Raw genomic sequence first — 22969 nt, 5'->3', positions numbered from 1 at the left:
TATTTTCTGGATGCAGGATTTTTTAACGGGGTCAAAGTTTTTCAAATAGTTTTCCGAAGTTAGTTCTCAAAAGACAGAGACCTGTATTTTTCAACCGGACAGAGATTTAAAAATAGCACTAATTTAGTCGGGGTACTTGGTTTTTCGATTTAAAAAAAAAAAAAAATAAAACATTTAAATTATTAATTGCCTGTTTATTCATAAGTTTTAAGAGAATCTTCCACAGTTATTTTTTCACAAACCTTGATTTAAAAAAATAAGAAATAATTTCGGAAATCGTGTGAAATTACAGATTTTTAAAAAAAAAATAAAAATAAAAAAACTATCATTGGTAAAATATTTAAAAGAAACCAGATATAGAAATAAAGAAATTGAGAGTTTGTTAATATGGTTGTATATTAAAACTAAACCAAATATTTATCGAAATTAAAAATAAAATAATGAAGAACTAAAAGAAATTTCTTTTAATTCTTAAATTGTTTTATTTTTTTAATTAAATATTTGAGTAATGAAAATAGTTCATTGTCTATTAAAATGACTTTGAGGCAAGTTTTAATAATAGAAAAAAAATTAAAAATACAAATGTGTGTATTAAAAATAAATTTGTAAAAGAAAAAACAAACACAAAAAGTTTTCAGATTTCATTTTTAATCAGTCATGAAAATTGAAAAAAAAAAAAAAAAAAAGAAAATGGTTAACAACATCAGCTTCCGTAACAAAAAGATTATTTACAGTTTGAAAAATGTTCAGCAATTTTGATTCAGACTAATTTTTGTTCTTTTTGACAAAAGCAGATTATTTTAATGACAGATTTATTGTACAATATATACAGTCTTCTGGATTGAAGAAAAAAATGGATTTCTGTACATAGGGAGATTTGGTCTCAAGTATGTATAAAAAGGACAGCTTTTTATCAGAAAATAATCTACAAATATTTCACTATATATTTAAAACTATTAAATGAAGCATTTAGAGAGAGGCCTTAAATTGGAATACAAATTGCAAAGATCAAACTAAGAAAGCAGGGACTATAAATAAGCAAAGAGAGGAAAATTAAGGGAGTACGTTTGTAAGTTTCTTTTTAAATTGAAAGGTAATTTTATTAGGTACATAGAAAAGGGAAGAGACATACACAAAGAAGTCCGTAGAGAGGGGGAGAGATACACAAACACGTACGTAGAGAGGGGGGAGAGATACACAAACACGTACGTAGAGAGGGGGGAGAGATACACAAACACGTACGTAGAGAGGGGGGAGAGATACAAACACGTACGTAGAGAGGGGGGAGAGATACACAAACACGTACGTAGAGAGGGGGGAGAGATACACAAACACGTACGTAGAGAGGGGGGAGAGATACACAAACACATACGTAGAGAGGGGGGAGAGATACACAAACACGTACGTAGAGAGGGGGGGGGAGATACACAAACACGTACGTAGAGAGGGGGACTTGCAAGAAAGATTGAAAGCCCCCGCCTTTTTTTTTTTTTCTTTTTTTTTTTTTTTAAATAGAAATGTTTAATATTTCATTTTTAAATCCAAAATAAAAATACCAATCTCATCGTTTAAAAGCTAAAAACTAAGACTTAGGCCAAATTAAAATTTTGATTTTAAAAAAATCACCTTTTTAATTAAATGATAAAAACCTAAGGACTACATCTTAATATAGGGAACCCCAAAATGATCCGACACATTTGTAGATAAAAAGAAAAATTTAATAAAATAGTATTTATACTTTTTTTTTTTTTTTTTTAAATATATGTAGAATGCCATTTTATTTTAATTCAGTCAAAATTCATTTATATTCATGCATTTTTTTTTAAAGAAATGTTGATTTCTTTGCGTGATGATATTAGTTGGCCTACAAGATCGTTTGATCTAAACTCCTGCGATTTTTCCTTGTGGGGATATTTGAAATCAAAGTATTCAGCTAACAGCCTCGATCTCTTGAAAAATTAAAATGAGATATTTATTCTGAAATTGCTGTTACTCCACCCAAAATGATGCATCGAGTTATTGAAAACTTCCGTGTATGTCTAAAATTGTGTGATAGCAATGATGGGAAACATTTGGCCGATTTAACATTTCAGACTGAAATACAATGAATTCTACGTACATTTAAAAGAAAAATATTTTATTTAATTGTAATTTAATTTTTTTTTGACCAACAAATGTCAGATCATTTTGGGACATCCTGTGTTTTCCACTTGAGTTTAAGAACCTATTTAATGAAATATCAACTTAAAAAAAAAAAGTGTTTTATTTTGTTCTTTTCAATTATCTAGAAAAGAAACAATCTGGTAAATGGAAATTTTAATTTACTTTTTAATGACTGGTTGAAATAGAAAATAAATTGATTAAAAATATGAATTTTATAATTTAAATTTAAAAAAATTGTTTTCATAGAATAGAGAAAAAAGTTTCACTGTACTCTACACAATTTAAATTTTAGAGAATAAATTAAAATTAGCTAAGAGTAAAAAATGTTAAAACACTAAATTTAATTTACATATTAAAAATTCTATTAAATATTCACAGATTACAACATAGTTAAGATAAAAAAGAAAAAAAAAAAAGTTTCCCTTGAATGAGAAAGGCAATGATTGTGCAATGCTATTTATTAACACCAGTCCACGGATAAATCTTGCTTTAATTTTTTTTTTTTTTTCCTTTTTAAGAACCTCTTCATTAAATATCAGACAAACTAAAAGATCGTTTGATACCATGTCCAATCAAACGTGAAGCCTTGCAAAGGTTTCTTTTGCAGTTGTCCGTCGGTTTTTTACAGCAACATTTCTTCGATTCCAGTTGTCTGTAATCAGGAAAAATGTCAACATTAGATGACTTGGGGTGGGGGAAAAAAAAAGGTTCATTTAAAAACTTTTAAAGTTATTTTACAACTGAAGATTACAAAATATCGTCGTATTTACAATTTTTTTTAAAACAGGATCTTTAGAGATTTATTAAAAATTTTCCTTCTTTTAATTTCGAAATTATTAAAACATACTCTAGAATTGTAAGCCATGTTTAGTTTCAGCACAGTTTCTGATCGTTAGGTTACACAAGTCCAGGAGGTGAGCAGTTCTCAGTAGATAGAACAAAAGATTCTTCCCATGTTGACATGAAGAAAACACATGCAAGGTTGCTATAGAAAAAGGTTTAATATTTATGGAGTAATTCTGGTTTGTGATTGGCTGGTAGCAGAACGTGAATTAATTTGATTCGTCAGTTCCTAGCAGCATCGTTTATAAATAGAATCTCCCGACCGTACGGGATCATATATCATAAGGCAAAAATATTGCAACACGTACATTTATCAAAATTACAAGAAATACAAACACACATGATCTGGCATTAATACAACTTCAAAGTAATTTTTTAATTAAATCTTTACTAAAATAATTTAATAAAAATAAGATTTTAGTTAAACAAACGTATCTTAAACATAATTTTCTTGAAATATCTTAAAGTGTAAAATATTCAGAGCATATCTGATATACTGTTATCATTCATCTTTATTATTTTTTTTTTATAAATCATTTAAAAAAGTTTATAAGGCTAGCTAAAATCAAATACATTACACGAGTCTGCATTTTCAAAGGTTTTCTAAGAAATTATGAACAATGATCTAGATGATCTGCAAGAATTATTTGTTTTACAAAAAAAAAAAAAAAAAAAGATTGATACTGCACCATTTTCTAATTTGAAATTAGAAAAATTGAAAACCAAGGAGATAACTTAGTTTGTCATATGGAATTGACTGCAATAAACCAAATTGTTAAAATTGCATTATTCAATGCATTTTATTTTCTTGTAATTATTTTTCTACTTTATCATTTTCCCCCATTTTTGGAAATTTTACAAATTTCAACACGACACATAATTACGTAAGTATTTCCACTGAAAATGTTTTTATTAGATATATGATTATAATGCCCAAGTACCAATAAATATTTTAAAAGTTCAAGGGCAAGTAACTCTTTGAGAACAACAAGGAGAGTGCAATTTCAATCTTCACGTTCTACCCGATTTCTAAGTGTGATTCATTCAAAGTTTTACCTATTTATATATTATTGAAGTGCTGCATTAAAAAGTTGGTTAGAAAACTTTCAAAACATTTTTAAAATATTCTTTGATTTCAATTTTTAGTCTTAGATTTTACATCTAATTTTCATGGCAAATAATGTGAAAAAATAGAATGGATTTAATTGTTAAATTTTTTGAGCTAACATTCCGGTTATAGTCAGCTAGCGTACTTCCTAAGTTCCGATGTAGCGTTACCAAAAGCGAAGACAAATCAAATCAGTTCCTTCACTTTTTTTTTTATTGTTCTTCAATATTTCTATTGCGAAGCGAGTTATTGAAATAAAATATAAGCAAAGGACATTATTGAAAAGTATACAATAAACATTAAAATTATATAGATAAAAATAATACAATTAGTCTTTATTTGCACTTTTAATAATACAAGAAAAAAAAATAAGTTTTTATTTTATTTGAAATTTTATTTTTTTTATTTTAGTAAATTATAAAGTTTTTTTTTTTTTAATTTTAAAAATAAAAGTATTGTATTTGAACTTGTATAAAAAAAAATGTTTATGAAAGTATAAAAATGAAATTGAAATCAAAATAAAATTTCAAACATCATTAAAAAAATGTATCCAATACATAAAATTTCCAAAATAGTTTTAAAATAAAAAATGAAAAAAAAAAAAATAAAAGATTCCTAACATAAAACTGAAAAAGCTTTTCAATGATTATTAAATAAAGAAAAGAACAATCCGAAAAACATGCACAGAGGAGATATAGGTAGGAGAGAAAAAAAAGTGAAGGAACTAATTTGCCTCGTCACTGCTTCCGGTAGCGCTATGCCAGAAGTTAGGAAGTATGTTAGCTGACTATAACCAACATTCCGTGACGAAAAGGCAAAAAGTTAAGAAACTTACTTTGCAAGTAATCTGTTCCGAAGCTTTTCTTCATTCAGTTCTCGGCATAACTGGGTTTTGGATTTTGTAGCTTGTGGACAAAGGACCTGACTTTTGGTCAAAGCAAAGGCACTTGGACGGCATTCAGGGTCAGCATGTACCATTCTCTGAAAAAGAGAAGAAAATCATTAACTTCAAGTGCAGACAACTCAAATGAATTAATTTAAATACAATATTTAATAAATGACAGAATCCATATCAATTTTTTTTTTTTTTAAATTTTTATTTTAAAGAGAAGAGGGGATATATTTTTATTTAATTAAATGTTAAGATTATATATAAAAAAAAAATACACAAGATATAAGAAAATACGCATCAAGTGCGCTTGAAAGCCAAATCACAACAGAAAAGTAGGAAAATAAATATTTTACTTGTTTGAAATTTTAAACAAATATATTTCAGAGATATACTCCATATTCAGGGTTTTTTGGGTTTTTTTCTTCTCTTTGCCGTGCAGCTCTTTACACTGTTCTTTCTCCAAATTTACAATATGGCAAAGAAGAAGAAAAGGAAAAAAGAAACAAAACACACTAAAGATGGAGTCTACCTCTGAAATATATTTGTTATAAATTTCAAACAAGTAAAATATCTTTTTATTTTCCTAATAATACGTTGTGATTTGGCTTTCAAGCGCACTTGATGCGTATTTTATTTTATTCAAATTAAAACATTTCTATATGAACTCACACCCTTGACAAATAGATATAATTAAACTATAATAGACGAGTCTTTGGTCACTATGTCATGCTTATGTTTGAAATAGAATTTTCATAGATCTGTTACATTTATATTTTTACATTTCAAATAACATTTTTCTTGGTAAATGCAGTTATAATGGATGCATTTCTAAAAATGCATCTGTTCTTGTTCCAATTTAACGCACATTACTCTTGGAAGTTTGGCCAAAAGTCAAATGATGGTTTCCATTTCTGGTAAAAAGTTTGATCATCGAAAAGGAAAGATACAGTATTAATACGCTCCTGAGCAACCTTTTTGGAGAACATGTTTTATTTTCAATTTATTTTTTAATACTTTATTATTTTTGATGCTCATTATGAAAATAATTTGGTTTCATATATTAATATTTCACTTGAAATTTATTTTGAAGATTGCATATGAATGCAGAAGTATATTCGTTTTAAGTTGGTAAGGGCCCAAAATTGAAGAGAATTTATTTATATACTAACTTGAATAACAATTCAAGAATAATTCAACTTTTAATAAATGAAAATAACTGAAATTATAGGTTTAAATGTTTATCAAAATATTTGTAGGTCTTATAAAAGATAGAAATTTGTCTAAATTTTGACATTTTTGCATTTTTAAAGATTAAAAACTATTAAAACCAGGGTTAAATTTACTTTTAATTCAATCAATTCAATTTTCATTTTTTTTTTTTTTTTTACTTTAAATAATTTCAAATCTTAATATTTACATATTAAAATTTTAAACTATTTAAAAGAAAAAAAAAAGGGTTTAATTCAATTGAACCATTAAACATTACTAAATTTAAAATTAAGAATAATCTGGTAAATTCATACATTTAAATATTTAATTCCATTTTTATTTTTTAACTAATAACTTTAAACTATTCATAAACACAAGTATTTAGCCAGTTTAAAAATGATCTTAAAATAGTGTTCACACCTTTAAAAGTTGGTTAAGTTCAATGGAATATTGTGGCAAAAATGCCAAGTTTCCTTCTCTGATACTGTGCCAAAGATCACCATTTTTAGGCAGTGGACCACCTCCACCCTAAAACAAATAAAAATAAAAAATACTTTACTTGGAAAAAAAAAAAAAAAAATCTTTGTTTTCAAAAATACATTTAACTTTTACGATACAAAATGTCTTTCAGATTGAGAATCAAGTGTGGTACATTTGATCTGGATTATTACATCATTTTCGTTAATATTCTTTTCTTGGGAATGATATGAAGATCTATCTTCCATTTAACTTTGCGTTAAATACATGACTTCAATGTCCACCACAACAACTGGCTTGGATTTTCTACTTACATAGACGCAGCTGGTAGCACAACACATAGCTTCTCTATATCTCGTTCCCTATCACAGATGGTTACGTTTCTCACCAGTTTCCCTGACCAGCAAGAACAACACGCATCACTTTTAGATCTGTTTCTGACCACAGTTTCCAAAGATTGTGTTACGAGTTGGGAATGTTGACCATGTAGTGATAATAGTTGAAATTGCCTTAAACTCTAGAGCCAAAACGGAAGAGCCATTGCTCAAAACGAGATATTATAAAAAGGCTGACTGGGAAACCATCAGGGATCTCAGAGATGTCCCATGGAGAAATATCTTTTCACTTCCTGCTGAACATTGCGCAAAAAACAGCAATTGAAGCACATGTTCCCACGCGGAAATTTTATAGCAAGCCTCACTTCTACTTGTGCAGCTGCCATCGCGCAAAGGTAGCATGCGTACCGTAGGTTTAACTGACATAAGTCTAGTTCAAACAGACAGAAGTATATTGAAGCCAGAAATTACTGTAAGAAAGAAATAGCGACAGCTAAGAGAATTTACTGAAACCACTAAAAAACGCATCGAAGCACAGAAATCAGGAACGCGTGACTTCTGGAAAATCTACAACAGTGTAGTAAATAATGGGCAATCAACAATTCCCCCACTATCCAACAATCATAAGGTTGTTTGCTCAGCAACCGAGAAGGCTAACATGCTTGCCAGTCGGTTTGCTTCCAACTCCACACTGGACCCGCTAACCACCTCCTCCCTGATTTTCCTTTGCGGGCAGGCGCCACACTAGACGATCTGAAAATTACCCCGTCTCAGGTGCATGCTATCATAAAAAATCTTGGCACTTCAAAAGTATGTAGACCTGATCTCACCCTGGCTGTGCTATTAAAAAGGTGTTCCGCCGAAGTAGCTCCGGTTCTCTCCAAACTTTACAACAAATTCCTTAATCTTGCTTTCCTGCCTGCTGGAAAACTGCTTCTGTGGTACCAGTTTTCAAGAATTCTGGCGAAAGAAGTGGCCCAGTAAATTACCGACCCATTAGTCTCCTCCCACTTTTCGCCAAAATATTTGAATCCATAATTAACCAAGCTCTAGTCCATCATCTTACAGATGCTAAACTTCTGACCGACCAACAACGGATTCAGGCAAGCCCGTTCTACGGCAAACATCCTAACTGTAATCTCTGAACATATATACCATTCACTTGACAAAGAAGGGGAGGGCAGAGCGATAGCTCTAGATATATCTAAGGCTTTTGACAGGGTATGGCATGAAGGTCTTCTCAAGAAGATCAGATCATACAGTATCACTGGAAGAATACTTAACATAATTAAATCCTTCTTAGATAAGAGAAAAATTCAGGTTGTCCTCGATCATACATTTAAATGATATGATATAAATGCGGGAGTGCCTCAGGGGTCTATTCTTGGACCTCTATTATTCCTAATATTCATAAATGACCTCCCTGATAAAATTGTCTGTGAGATGGGTATATATGCAGACGACACCACGCTCTATAACAGACATGACAGGAAAACAAATGAACACATATCTAAAGAAATGGCAGAAACACTAGAGGATGACCTCCAATCTGTAGTGGAATGGGAACAAAAATGGATGGTTATATTCAATGCTGCCAAGACTAAACTTGTTTCCTTCAATAATTACAAGAAACCTTCTCTACAACCAATAGCAATGGCCAAAGACTCTTTATCTGAAAGTACATCTTTTAAACTCCTCAGCCTAACATTCACAGGAAACATGAGTTGGAAAAATTACATTGAGAGTATTGCCAAGACCGCTGCGGAAAAGTTAAGTTCTCCCTACCGTGCTAGAAAGCTACTAACACCCGAAAGTATCCTGTACCTCAATAAGGCCACCATTCGCCCATGTATGGAGTATTGTAATATTAGGGCTGGTGCATCTGCTACTAGTCTCTCACTCCTAGATAAGGTTCAAAAGAGAATCGCCAACCTGATAAGTCCTGACCTGTCATCTAAGCTTCAGCCTCTGTCCCATCGACGAAATGTTGCATCCCTCTGCCTGTTCTACAAGTACTTTAATGATGAATGCTCTGACGAACTGCAAGCACCTGTACCCCCGCCCTCGACATAAACCCCCCCGACAAGCAGCAAAATCCCACCCCTTCACAGTTGAGATCCCTAGATGTAAGAGAGCCTTCTATTCCAGTAGTTTCTTCCCCAGAACCACTAGACTTTGGAATTCCCTTCTGGGTTCCTGCTTCCCCAACTGTACTGGCATGCAGAAGTTCAAGTGTAACGTGAACCGACATCTTGCTGCCCAACTCCCCACATAGTACCCCTGTAGATTATGTCCCTGATAGTAGCCCCCTACATCAAAGTGGCAATGTGCCTTGTTTGGGATGAAAATGTAATAAAATAAACATGTTTCATCCATAGTTGTCGTCTCACCACGTTTTGGCCAAGTAAACCTCTGGCACACTTTGGGTAGGATTGAAACCACTATCTTCACATTTACGGACGGCAGTGATTGCTGAGAATGCAGTTAGGAGATTCGAAGTTCCTATCTGTCGCGGTTACCACCTGACGAAGGCCAGAGGAATAGTTGGCCGGCACGTCGTGAAAAACAACAACCAATAAAGATGAAAATTACTAATAAAGATGAGAATAACAGTCCGAAATAAAAATAAATTAATATATATAATGCTCATCTCAAAAATGAATTCCAATTAAGGAATAATATATATACCAATCGGTACAGACCCGACTATGGAAGATCAGATAATAAATAAATGTGGATTTATATAATCAAAGAATCCAACCTCGATTGCCCTTCGGGGCCCCTGGCGCAGTTTATAAAGACGTTGAATCTTTACGGCTCCAGATGGATATTGTCTGAAGATAGCGGTTTCAATCCTACCCAAAGCGTGCGAGAGGTTTACTTGCCCAAAATGTGGTGAGACGACAACAACTACGGATGGCAGTGATTGCTGAGAATGCAATTAGGAGATTCGAAGTTCCTATCCATCACGGTTACCACCTGACGAAGGCCAGAGGAATAGTTGTCCGAAACGTCGTGAAAAACAACAACTAATAAAGATGAGAATAATAGTCAGAAATAAAAATAAAATTAATATACAGGCCTGTTCAGTATAAAAAAAATATATAAATAGTATCGTTGCAACATTCTTTGAAATAAAACTTGTTTTCAACTGGAATTGTGGTTTTGTTTGGAGAGAATCATTTTGTTGAAACACTGAAAACACACGATTGAAATTGTGATTGGAGTCAAAATTGAACACCAAATTTTGACGAGCACAACAAGTGGTTGATCACAGTCTGTGCAGTCAATGCACAAATATGTTATTTCACAAAATGTTTATACGACATAATGAAAATCTTAATTTGCATTTTTAGATAATTACAATAGAGTAAAAAAAACAAAAAAACCTGTAAACAGAAAGGGTTATTTATAGCAGCAGATTCTTAAGAAAGTAAAATTGATAAACTCATATTAAACAAGTTGTGTTATTTCTGAGTCTTCTTTCTGAAAAGGGTTATGTTTTCTCTAGTTTCATATTAAAGTTATACTTAGAGACCTGGCAGCCATGCAAGTTAGGTCCATGACCTAGAGTGGACACATACTGGGATTTTTAGCCCCACCCCCACCCCAAAAAAATAAAAACATAAAAATTGCTAATTACCAGTAATCTGGACACTATACCTATTATATATGGCAATCACATTGACAAACTGATTCTCATCATATAACCAAAGTTAAGCAATGTTGATCCTGGTCAGTATCAGATAGGTGACCATTTGGGAATACATACTGTATGTAGAACAGGACAACATCAACACCTCCCAGCAAGAGTTGCAAAAAACAATGTAGTCATCTCCCCTGACGAGGATATACAAGCGACCGAGGATGGCTTGTGAATTTGATATTTACTAAAAACTTCTTCCTTTGGAGGAAGCCAATTCACCTCGCCTCGGGTGAATGTCGCTTCTGTATATCCACAACTATTTTTTCTTTGGTTATATTTTGAAACTTTGTCAATCCCATTGCTGAATATCAACTACTTGTGTGCTCGATAGAGCTACTAACTCACTTTGAGAATCCAAGGTGACCTTACAGCACCATGAGGCTCACAAGTAATTGATCTTGGACAAACATCATCATATCATAGAAATTCAAAGATTTTTTTGTTGCCATTGGTTTCCACAATATTTTTCTAATCAGAATTCTTTCTAGAAAGACATTGGGTACTTACATGAGGGGCTATGTGAAGATTGTCACCATCCTAAATGAAAGTGGACTTTATGGAACAAATTAGATTTGAAGACAATGAAATTGGATAACAATATTGTTTGATTTGGCTCAAGACTGGCAAAAGCAGTCTACAAACTGTACTTTTTCAGAAGAAAGCCAACTCAACCAGGTCAGGAGGATAGCAAGTATTTTGTTGTTTCATAAGTCTATGAAGTTTTTTTTTTCTTAATTTGTTTAATTAAAACAAGTTTGTTTTTTTTTAAATTTAATTACAACTGATTTGCCTCATCATTAATGAAATATAATGGTTACTTTATTATAATTGAGATTACTTGTCTTTATAGACTTGCATAAAAACAAGTAATTTTAAGTGTACTTCCAAATAATACAGATACAAGTCGAGTAATTCCTGGATATTACTAACACGTTACAAATGTTTCTGGTAATTGTTATTTAATAATAGTTGTACAATATTCATGCATTGAAGATCCTAGCGACCTGTTGTAGGCATTGTCTAGATTTATATCTTTCGCAAGGATATTAGCACAAGTGATAAATATCCAGAATGACAACAGATGCAAGTCCTTCTGCACATCAGAATAGTCACAGAAAAACAGTTATGGAAATTATAGGAAAAAAAAAAGCATTTACTTGTGATTACCGTGATCAGTCCACATTAAGACAAAATAAATTATAATGATGTTAGAAAGAAATGAAATATAATTTCAGAAAGAAAAGAAACTCACCATTTCATAGGCTGTGAGGCCTAACGAAAAAATATCAGCTTTGTAAAGATTACTGAAGTCTTCAATAAGAATTTCATTTGGAAGATAACGACAATCTCCTTCTTCAACTTTCGGACTAACAACTTTTGTTACGTGACCTAGATCACCTGAAATTTTAAAAGAATATAAATTATTGCTAAGAGAAAGGCTGATCCCTGCTTATGAGATTGTCTCATGTAGAGATATAATATTAGACCCATACGTATACAAGAAGCATAAATTAAAGCCATAAATTAAAATTTACATGCAAGATTTATTTTTCAACAGACTATCTCAAGCAAAGATATTTAATCCTTATTCCGCGGAGTTTCAAAGAATGCCAAATTCTTATTTTCAGCAGAAAGAAATGTTAGTAAATATATACATATAACGCTAAAAATTTGCTGGTTTTAGCATTGTACGAAACAGCATTATATGATGGTGGGCATAAAAATAAAAAAAATGAAAAATGTTTATAAAAATGTTTATAAAAATGAAAATCAAACCGAAATTGGTAATTCAAGAGTGAAATGTAGTCTTTAGGTAAGATCAAGAAACAAAGAAAATTCTTATATACTCAGAATTTTAATCATTCCCAATGAAGTTTGGTAATATTCCAATCCGATATAGTTAAAATGAATAATCTGTAGTTGTGTGTGAATAAACGACTGTCCGTATATGAGCTAAGGGATCAAAACTGAAAGTTAACTTAAAGTGCTCCTGCGCAAATATACATTTATATGTTAAAGTTGATTAATTTTTTAAAGTTTGGGTATCTACCTGTCATTAGCTTAGACAGTAACGAATATGGCTAGAGCACTATATTTTGGTTTAAATTCTAGCTAAAAGTACCCACGTCATTTTTGTTAAACTTTTAAAACCACTACTATATATCGGGTAAAATATAATTCTCAATAGAGTATTGTCTCTATAATAATAAACATGAAATCTCCATAAATTGAAGTATATCTTAATGTATTTTATGACTGAGCAGCAGGCTAGTCATATAGAAATAGATATTTTGTCTATCACTTTTTTACATATATATTTACAAAAAACACACAAAATGTACACTATGGAATTTGTCTCAATTTTAACTTTTAGAAATGGAAAAAAATTTAAATTCCAAACAGGTTTCTGCAGGACCCATAATTTTAATTGGAAAAGATTAATTTTTTTTAAATACTGTTATTTAGTTGTTTAGATTTTAAAAGCATAAAAAGATGCAACAAAAAGTATACATTAGCGCATTAATATAGTAAATTTGTTCTATGAAAGGCTAAATAAATATTTTGACTTCCAAGAGTTGAATGGAAGAATACCCTGCTGCTCTTAATGTGTTTACATATCTGGTAACATAACACGCTGGCATAAAAAAACATTAATATACAAAGCATAATACTAAAAGACCTATACCGAATGAAGAAGTGTGCAGATAATTGGCTACAAGACAGATTTGGTAGAAAAAAAAAAAAAGATGACAATTATCTGTGAAGATGCAGTGAACATGTTTTATTTTTTTTATTACCGTTTTATCTGTTTCAATTACCGAATCGTATTAATAATAATGCGATCCGGTAACTGAAACGTGTAACTAAGCAGATAAAACAGTAACAAAAAAAAAAAAATAAAACATTTGCTCTGCAATAGTATTGAGCAATTTCTTCAAGGTTTTACTATATATATATATATATATACACACATACACACAAATGTTTGATTAAAAATTTTAAAGGTTTCCAATTGGCACCATTCTCAATGAAAACGTACATACTATTATTGCCAATGACCATTCCAAAGCCAAATATATACTTTTTTTTTTCATATTTTATTGGGTCTTGCACATGTTTCATTGAATCATAGAAAAACTAATATAACTGATAATTTTGTTTTTCATTGTATGCACATTGAGTGTTTTAAATGGAAGAAAGGGGTTAAATGAGAAGTAGTGAGAGGAGGGGGTGTATATTAATCACAAAATTCACACATGAAAGCTATGAGTTTAATCAATATACAAGCATTTAATTTTTATTTTAGCTTCAAACATCTAAAGCTAAAATGAAAATTAAATATTTGAACAGTGATTAAACTAGCCTTGATATTATGCAAATTTTGTGATTAAGATTTTTCATGAAAATAGCAAAATTTGAAAATAGAAATATTGAATTTCAAATAAAACCAATGGTAGCTATTTGTCATGTTGCAGCAATGAATCCATCCAAAAATTACGAAAAACAATAAGGTAGAAAATTAATTATTAAAAAAAATAGTTCTTGAAGAAAGTTGCAAGTTTTGCTCACATAATAAACTGAATAGCGCGCATACGAACAAGGGAGGTAATTTGTAAAAACTTTCAAAAACTTTGGTTAATTCGGGAGAAATAAGTTATTTCCCTTTTGCTTACATCACACGTTACCAGCATAAAATCGTTTTTTCATTAAATTATGGAAATACTCGTTCTTTGTAATATTTCAGTCATATTTAACTAATTGCGACATAGATATTGCTTTCAGTTAAAATTGACTGAAGTACAATAGAGCCCTAGGATACGATTTTTTTCCGGTTACGATATGGAAGACAATTTTTTTCCAGCCCCTGGTTACAGTATTTGCCCCACTTTACGGTGTTATTTATGTTATTTGATTATATACATGTTTATTATATACTGTACTGTATTCTGTTACTAATTTTTAATACCATACTAACAAAGAACCAAAATAAATATTCGTATTTTGTCATGGAGAACAAAAAATACAAAATGTTATATTTTATGTTAATGGGGAAAATTTAAAAAAAAAAAAAAAAAAAAAAAAAGAATCATGCAATTTCTTCAACAATGCATATTCATAAGTTACCAATAAATACAATTTAATTTCACGACCGATTAAAAGCACATGTATACACAAATGTACATTGAACTGATGGGTCATGAATCAGCTTTTACAAAAATAGATTATAATTCAGGTAATGTGATGAATTCAGATTCTGCTAACATTATCTTTTGCCATCAAAAGACAATCCTCTCATTTCATTTAGAAAAAAAATGTCAATTTAAATAGGTACGTAATTTGTTTTTAAAGTAAAAAAAAAAATATTCTCACTTTGTGTACTTACCTATTTTATATTTAACTAAAGTTATCACATCAGACTCGTCATCTCCACAAGATTCTGTGCCACTTTCTGCTGATGAGGAGTCTTCTCTATGGACGAATATATTTCCTTAAAAAGAAAATTTTTATTTTTTCATAATTTTATTCTTAGTATTATTATACGACATTAAGAATCAGAATAATTTTTCTTTAAAACAAGCCAAGCATGCGGGTCCTTCTCCACGAGTGAAAAATTTACTTTCACCATGACAAGGTTTGTGCAAAATTTCAAAAAAAAGTAAATTACTAGGACCAATTCCTTTTTTGTCTGCGGGAGGGGGGGGGGATTAAGATAATAAACGAGAATCTTCATTTCATATAGATAAGGATAATTAGCTTTAGTTTGAATCAAATTTATATTCAAACAAGTCCGAAATTAATTTCAAATAAAATTAAACATTTTAATTTGACTTTTAGGTGAGCAATGTAGTTTGCTTTTAAAATTTGATGTAGTTGGATCACTCATGAGAGATGTTTAGCAAGAGATCTTATCCCAAATTATCTGGATTTTATTTAGGGGACTATTGCTTGAGCTGGCTTCCTCCCAAGCGTTTATAATGCCCAATAATTGCAGCCAACAATATACAATGCAAACTAAAAAAAAAAAAAAAAAAAGAAAAGGGTCATCCATAACAAATGACCCACTGCTAACAATACATAAGCATTTCCTCACACATATCCCTAATGACAGTGATACTAGCTCAAATATTAATATATGACCTCTAAAAAGTATAAAATTCTAAAATTTAGAACTAAATCTGCATATTGTTTACTTAACTGTTACTACCAGAAAATTCACAATATACGAAAGGAGCCCAACTATATCAGTTGTGAAATGTGTGCGCCCGTGTGTGTGTGTATGGGCTTTGAAACTAATACATTAACCTCTATGAAATTTACAACTTAGCTGCTAGGCAATTAGTTTTTAAAGTATTTGTTGGTTGAAAGCTCCTTTAAAATTCAAGTATTTTTGATTAGTCTAAAAAAAAAAAAAAAAAAAAATTTCAATTAATCATAATTCTTGTATTTCAATTTTTTCTCAAACGTTAAGCATTAAAATTTAGGCATTTTTCTAAAAATAAAATAATTTAATCAATTTTGATCAAAATTAGATTATTCTAGACAAGATTTAGTAGCATTATAAATCTTTGAAATTAAAAAATGGTGTGAAACCGTTTTATTTGATGAATTTACTTCTAGAATGTCATGGAGTATTTTGGTAGTTCTATGCAATAAAAAGGCTTAAGAACAAAAATAATTCAAACAAATGTCAACTGCATTAAATTATGATTGAATGAGAATGAGGAGAGAAAGATACGGAAACGATTCAAGTTAAATAGAAAATAAAACCTACCTGGTTTTATATCAAGATGAACCAATCCTTTGGAATGTATATATTTCAAACCGTTAGCAATCTGAAGAATTATTTGTTTTAGACAATGTTCAGAGACTGGAATTTTCATGGCTTCAGATAAACTACCACCTAAAAAAAAAAAAAAAAAAGGTAAAAAAGGGGAAGGTTATAATTGTTTGAACAATTATAAAACAAAAAGTTGTTTCATGAAAATGTTCTAAGTAAAAAAAATGAACACGAAAAAATTAATTTCTGCATTATTCAAACTACTGTTCTCAATGTTTCAGCCGACGTAATTGCCAAACTTCTTGAACTCTGGAATCCATTGAATTTAGAAATTTGAACAGACGTATCTCCAGATAAATGAACTGAAATGTCGTGAGAATAAACACCTAAAGTGAGACCAATAGTTCAAGTAATAAACAAAAAAAAAAAAAAAGAAAAAAAAAAAAGAAAAAAAGTCTTAAAAAAAAAAAAAAAAAAAAAAAAGTTTCTTTTATAACAGAAATAGCTAGGAAAAACCAATCAATGCAGTTAATATCTTTTCTTCCTGAAATAAAATTGTTTCATGATAGCTTTAATTAATCTATACTAAACTGATAAATATATAGACACAAAAATTATGTACAAATATTACATATACTACATATCATATGTAAAAATATTCTCACCTCAAAAATGGCATTACAAAAAAAAAAATTTGTTTTTTGTAAATTATCCTACTTCAAACCTGAATTGATTGGAAATATTTAAAAATTTATATTAAAATATATTCTATAAAACTTAATATTTTCAAATAGAAAAGTTAAAAATGGCGATATTGAACAATATTACAAACCATTGCAAAATTCATTCTGTATGTACATATGGTCATCTTCTGCCCATGCAGAGTAATAACGAACAACGTGGCAATGCTGACCAAGAACAGCATGAGCATAAACTTCGTTTAAAGCAGTACGCCTAAAAAAGATAAAAATTCAATACATACAAAGTAAAAAGGTCGTTATATATATATATATTTTTTTTTAATACTTATAGACACTAGTGTTTGATCCTTTCAATTGGGTAGCTATTTTTAGCTCTCTGTTGCCAGAGAGCTAAAAATAGCTACCCAATCGCGGCACCTCATCTGACCACATCTGTGCTGTTTGTATGGAGAAACACCCGAGATACCACAGACAACATTCTGGAGTATCTTATAAAAAGAACTCCCAAAAGAAAGTGAAGACAAGGTTCTGGTGCACCCACTGCAGAAAGTACCTGGGCACCAAGGGCACCAACTGTTGGAGGGGGGTGGGGGGGCTTGGCACATGAAGGCTGAATACTGGCGGTAGATAAAAGCCAAAAAAATTACGAACGCATTTAAGTTTATTTCCCAATTTTGCCAGGAGGCAAGGCACAGCAGCAAATTAGGTTCAGTAGCTCAGGTCTGGTAGGTTTAAGGAAAAAAAAAAACCTATCCCCCAACTGAATTTACAACAAAATTCGATTGAGGTTTAAAAGATAACTCCATATTTAAACATGTCAATTAGAAAATGGAGTTTGTACTGTGCCTATCAATCTTATACTAAGAGTAAATGAACAATTTTAAAATGTTTTAAAAAAATAAAATATTTTACCAAACAAAAATTTGGTAAAAAAAAATAAAAATCACTTGTGGCAAATAGTACATCCTCAGAAGTATATAATTTAAAATGAAAAAAAATTTTAATTTTAAAATTCATTTGCATATTAAATTAGTGTAAAACAAAACATTATTGCTATATTTGTTTGCTAATATTTTAATTAACTACAAACCAGAAATCCAAAACTGGTTTAGAATCCCTAGTTCAGATTATGTGATGCGTTTAAAAGGTGCAAACTTAATCTAGGGTTTCCAGTCTGTAGCTTTCATAGGTCTGTGATCTTGTTTAATTGTTGAATCATATATTAAAAAAAAAAAAAAAATTAATGGACTCTCCGTCAATTTTGACATGTGGTTCCGCCACAAAAACTAAGTTGCTCGGAAATCCACACAGATGATTTGTTTATAGTGGTGAAGGCTTTGTGTAGCGCCAACCACACTTTTTGATATTACTGCTAACATTCGTCGGTGCAGATGACTGCCACAAGACAGAGTATACAGTAAACAGCAGATTTTTACATCAGAGTTACCTTCTCCTAGATGCAAGTTTTAACACAGACTGAGGGGGGGGGGGGGGGCTCTCCCGATGAATTAATGTGCCCCTAAATACCAACCTGGAAATTTCTACAACTCAGCGCGGTACATACAGCACCTAACCTTCCAAAATGGTCATCCATCTGGTGTTGACCAGGCTCAACGTTGCTTAAGCTTCCAGGTGAGCATTGCCTAGAGGTGCAATTTTGATCCCACCCAAAGCTGGTCGGAGGATTAGTTGACCAAACCGTGGTGAGATAACAGCTATTGAAGGCAGCAATTGCTGTGGATGTAGTTTGAGGATTCAACATTCCTATCCCATCGCGGTTAATCTGACGAAGCAAAGGCCAGAGGAAATTGGCCAAAACGTCGTGAAAACGACTAGAAGATGAGGATAATAGTCCAAATAGTTAAATAAAAAAAAAATAAAATAATATCAATAAGTTTTAACAAAAATTTCAATAATTCTATCAAAGCATTCGTGATGTAAGCCAGATTTTAATATTTTTTTTTTTTTTATTACTTTATTTTTTATTATTCTGAATTATTTCATGTTTAAACAGCTTTAAATATAAATTAGAATTAATGATAGCAACAGACAAAAAAAAAAAAAAATAGTATTAACAGAGACTGTTGTATCTGTGTTTGGTATAATCTAGGATACAATGTTTGTAAAATAAAATGGTACAAAATGCTAGAGTATGTAAATGATATATTTATCCTAAACTATACATAGAATGGTTTGTATAACTTTTATTGCCAACAAAGAGTTGTGTCCCTTTGTTAAATGTTATCTTTATAATGTACGTACTTGTCACTGCATAAAAAGTCCTATTCCAAAAATCACGTAAATCGATCAAGTAGTTTTTTTTTTTATTTTTATTTAAGAAAATCAAATATTATGAGACATTTTATCGAAGAAAAACTTCTCACAATCTTGGTTTTGAATGATACACTGCTAGCGAATGGCAATGTTGGGAATATAAAACCAGAAAGGGGCAGACAATTGACTTTCCACACTATAGAAAAAAAACTTGGAAAATTAAGACATTTATAAGTTTTTGAGGATGTTGAAAACAAAAATAACGTTTAAAATTCCAGCAAATGAGTAGTTTCCAATATATGAAGAATTTTACGTAAATTGAGCACCCACACATTGACGCTCCTCCAACAAAAATTCGGCAAATATGTATTTCAGCGGCGTAAATTCAAGTTTTACACTAGCGGTGGTCATAAAGTCTGATTATTATACGTTAAATTATAGAAAAGTGATACCCCACTTTCTTTAAACTAACATTTCTTAATAAACAATAGGTGTCGCTAGCAGTGTATCATTCAAAAACAAGATGGTGGGAAGTTTTTCTTTGATAAAATGTCTCATATTTGATTTTCTTAAAAAAAAAAAAAAAAAAAAAAAAAAAAAAAAACTACTTGATCGATTTGTGATTTTTGGAATATGACCTTATGCAGTGACAAGTACATACATTAAAGATTTTTTTCAGATTTTTATAGTAAAAAAGATTACTTGTGGACCATTTATAGACTTGCACCAAACTATTTTCTAATATGCGTGATATTTCTAGCATCAATGTAACTTATAACATTGAACTATATTTTATTGATATACACCTAGAAATTCAACAATACCATTAATTTTGTAAATTTTTACAATCAGTTTACAATTTCAGGAAGGAGGGGCTGCAGTTTTGTTTTTTTTAAACAATATCAGTGTTCTGATTTTGTGTCAAATATCCATAACAGGAAAGAGTTTTTTTCTAAAATTGATAAAACAAAAAAATAAAATAAAAATTATGGTTGGAAGCAAGAATGCAGAGTTTAATTACCTCCCTTGGCAGCAGATTATTAAAAAACTTACTCATATTGACTACCAGCAATTGGCATTTTAGACTTCTTTATTGCATAAACACAGCCATCCAATCTGTTCACACATTTGTAAGCACTTCCAAACTCCCCATCGCCAAGTTTAGAAACTTCATAAAATTCTTCTGTATATCGAGACGTACTAATTTCTCGAAGTGCCAATTTCTGAAATAAAATAATAAATATTAAAAAAAAAAACATAGTTTCAGAGTTAATAAAATCAGATTTCCTTTGCCGTAAATATAAATTTCAGATGCTTTTAATTTATGAGCCTAATTTTTTTTTTTTGCGGTATTTTGACAATATAGACAATTAAAATCTCTAAATTTGATTCGTAATAAAAATTTGAAATATTGTTTTGTTTTTTTTTTTAGAAAGACAATTTCTATCCACAGAATTTTCTATGACCATATTTTGCATGCAGATACTCAAATATAAATAAAACAACGCAGGTGTTTTACATATTTGCATTTCCATGGAGATCTTTGATCATAGCATAAAGGCCATGCAAAACCATTTTAGTGAGTTTCATATTTAACAACAGCGACATCAGATGAAATTTGTAAAAATTACGTTTTTTATTGCATCATTGGCGACCTCACCTTTTAGAAATTGTCCTTGCATATTAACAGGTATAAAATCAAGCCATCATTTAAAATTACTTGGAAAATTTACACCATTTAATATAAAATGGTTTATATAAAAAAAAAAATTTTTAATTAAAAAAAAAATCGTTTAGAATTTAGAACAGGTAAGAAATTTTCACGGCTCCAGCCTTCATATTGAATGTCATGTTATATTAATCAAATGATACAGTTGAATGGTTGCATGCCAACATGGAAAACAGATTTTGAACCAAATGTGATAAAACACCTTGATTTAACAGAGTAAAGCAAACATGTAAAAATTAATATTATAATAACTAGTGGGACCTGTGGAAATTCCACAGCGGACTCCTTCATATGTGAATTATTGATGTTGGCATTCTGTGAATATTCAGCAATGCCTTAATATTATTGTATCTCTTTTGTTAAAGTTGCCAAAACATTTATCTAAGCTAGCAGAGACACACGGCGTAGGCCAGTCATAAAATACGCTTCTTGGTAAAATTATTTATTACAAGAAATGGAAGGTCATAACAATTAGACGACAGTCACTCAGAAGAAAAAAGATGTAAGCGTGTCATACAAAATAACACGTTATATTAATATATAGATATATACTTATATTATTGGTGTACCTGTTGTATGAAAAATATAGAGAAACATTACATTTTTCAAGACAAGCCAGTATTGAAAACATAGTAAAACGTTTTATCAACTGTTTAAAGGATATTCAGGAAAACTAGATTGTTGCTACTTTACATCAAGTGACCATAAATCTCATTTTTAACGATAGGGGAGGTAATCCAGAATGTAATATCAGGAGCAACTTTGCAGCTAAGAGCAAGATGTAGGGTCTGTTCTGGTTACTGCACTTTGTTTTCAGTCTTCAGTCAGTGACTTTGTAGGATAACAACTAGGGCTATGACAAGAGAATATTATTTTTTGACACTCGAGTATATATCCGACACAATTAGACACATTTAATCAATCAAGAACCACATCACTATCTAAAAACATAGACTAACTGATATATACTCGAGAGTCAAAATAACGAAAAGAATATTCTCTATCATAGCCCTAATAACAATATGTCCTAGGGCATTCCTTGTGACCTGCACCAATTAAATAGTCGCTGGTGAGAACCACATATGCATTAGCAGAAAGAATGCATGTATTCTAATGGTTGATTACAGAACAATTTTTACAGCCAAATTCAGAGTTCTATAGTGCATCTATTGAATTGTTTAATCAAAATGGTTTAACATGATTTAAAAGAGAAACTTACTTTTGGCTGAGGACAATCAATTTCTTCAAGCAAATTCAATAAATCACTGCTGAAAAGAAATTAAAAAAAATAGGATCAGAACATTTTATTTTACTCTGTGCGAGGGGGGGGGGTGTAAAAATGTTGATATCATTTTCTAGCTGTAAATAGATGCATTACATAATCTTTCAACGTCTCAAATATCATTTGTAAGATGGGAAGGGGGTAGGCAGTTGAGGCAATCAACCACAATGTCACAACATTTTGAAAAAAAAAAAAAAAAGAAAAAAAAATATACAGTTGTCTTACTAAAATTGGCCAGTCAATTGTGACAATAGCCACAACTGAAGTTTGGTTCGAGTAGGTTAAGTTATTGAGAGGAAAAAAAAGAGAGAGAAAAATGATAACATGATCAGCTCATGCCAGCTTAAATGACTGACTTACAACTTGAAAGTTCTTAATATTTTTTAGAATAAAAAGATTTTGAAAGTCATTTTTGCTGTTGCATTTTGCATAATTTTTAATTAATGAGTGCATGTTTAGCCGCCATATACT

General features: G+C 30.6%; 1 protein-coding gene across 2 annotated transcripts in view; it reads right to left on the bottom strand.

Annotated features, from left to right (window-relative positions):
• Positions 1-632: 632 nt before the first annotated feature.
• Positions 633-22969, bottom strand: part of LOC145285843 (wee1-like protein kinase 2) — a 52818-nt gene continuing 30481 nt past the window's right edge. Inside the window, exons 2-10 of one of the 2 annotated variants that reach the window (XM_080134286.1) lie at positions 22436-22481; positions 20541-20710; positions 17345-17466; positions 16507-16635; positions 15118-15222; positions 11986-12131; positions 6636-6743; positions 4950-5095; positions 633-2815 (exon numbers count right to left, since the gene is read on the bottom strand). In XM_080134286.1, the coding sequence (XP_079990412.1) occupies positions 2692-2815; positions 4950-5095; positions 6636-6743; positions 11986-12131; positions 15118-15222; positions 16507-16635; positions 17345-17466; positions 20541-20710; positions 22436-22481 (1096 nt within the window). In that variant the 3' untranslated portion in view covers positions 633-2691. Of the gene's footprint in view, positions 2816-4949; positions 5096-6635; positions 6744-11985; positions 12132-15117; positions 15223-16506; positions 16636-17344; positions 17467-20540; positions 20711-22435; positions 22485-22969 lie in introns of both variants that reach the window. The other variant, XM_080134285.1, reaches the window with a different exon arrangement.

This window comes from Euprymna scolopes, chromosome 10 (genome assembly GCF_053919585.1).
Source record: "Euprymna scolopes isolate OS-2025 chromosome 10, ASM5391958v1, whole genome shotgun sequence".
In the NCBI taxonomy this organism is placed as follows: domain Eukaryota; kingdom Metazoa; phylum Mollusca; class Cephalopoda; order Sepiida; family Sepiolidae; genus Euprymna; species Euprymna scolopes.
This window is presented reverse-complemented; position numbering and strand designations above follow the sequence as displayed.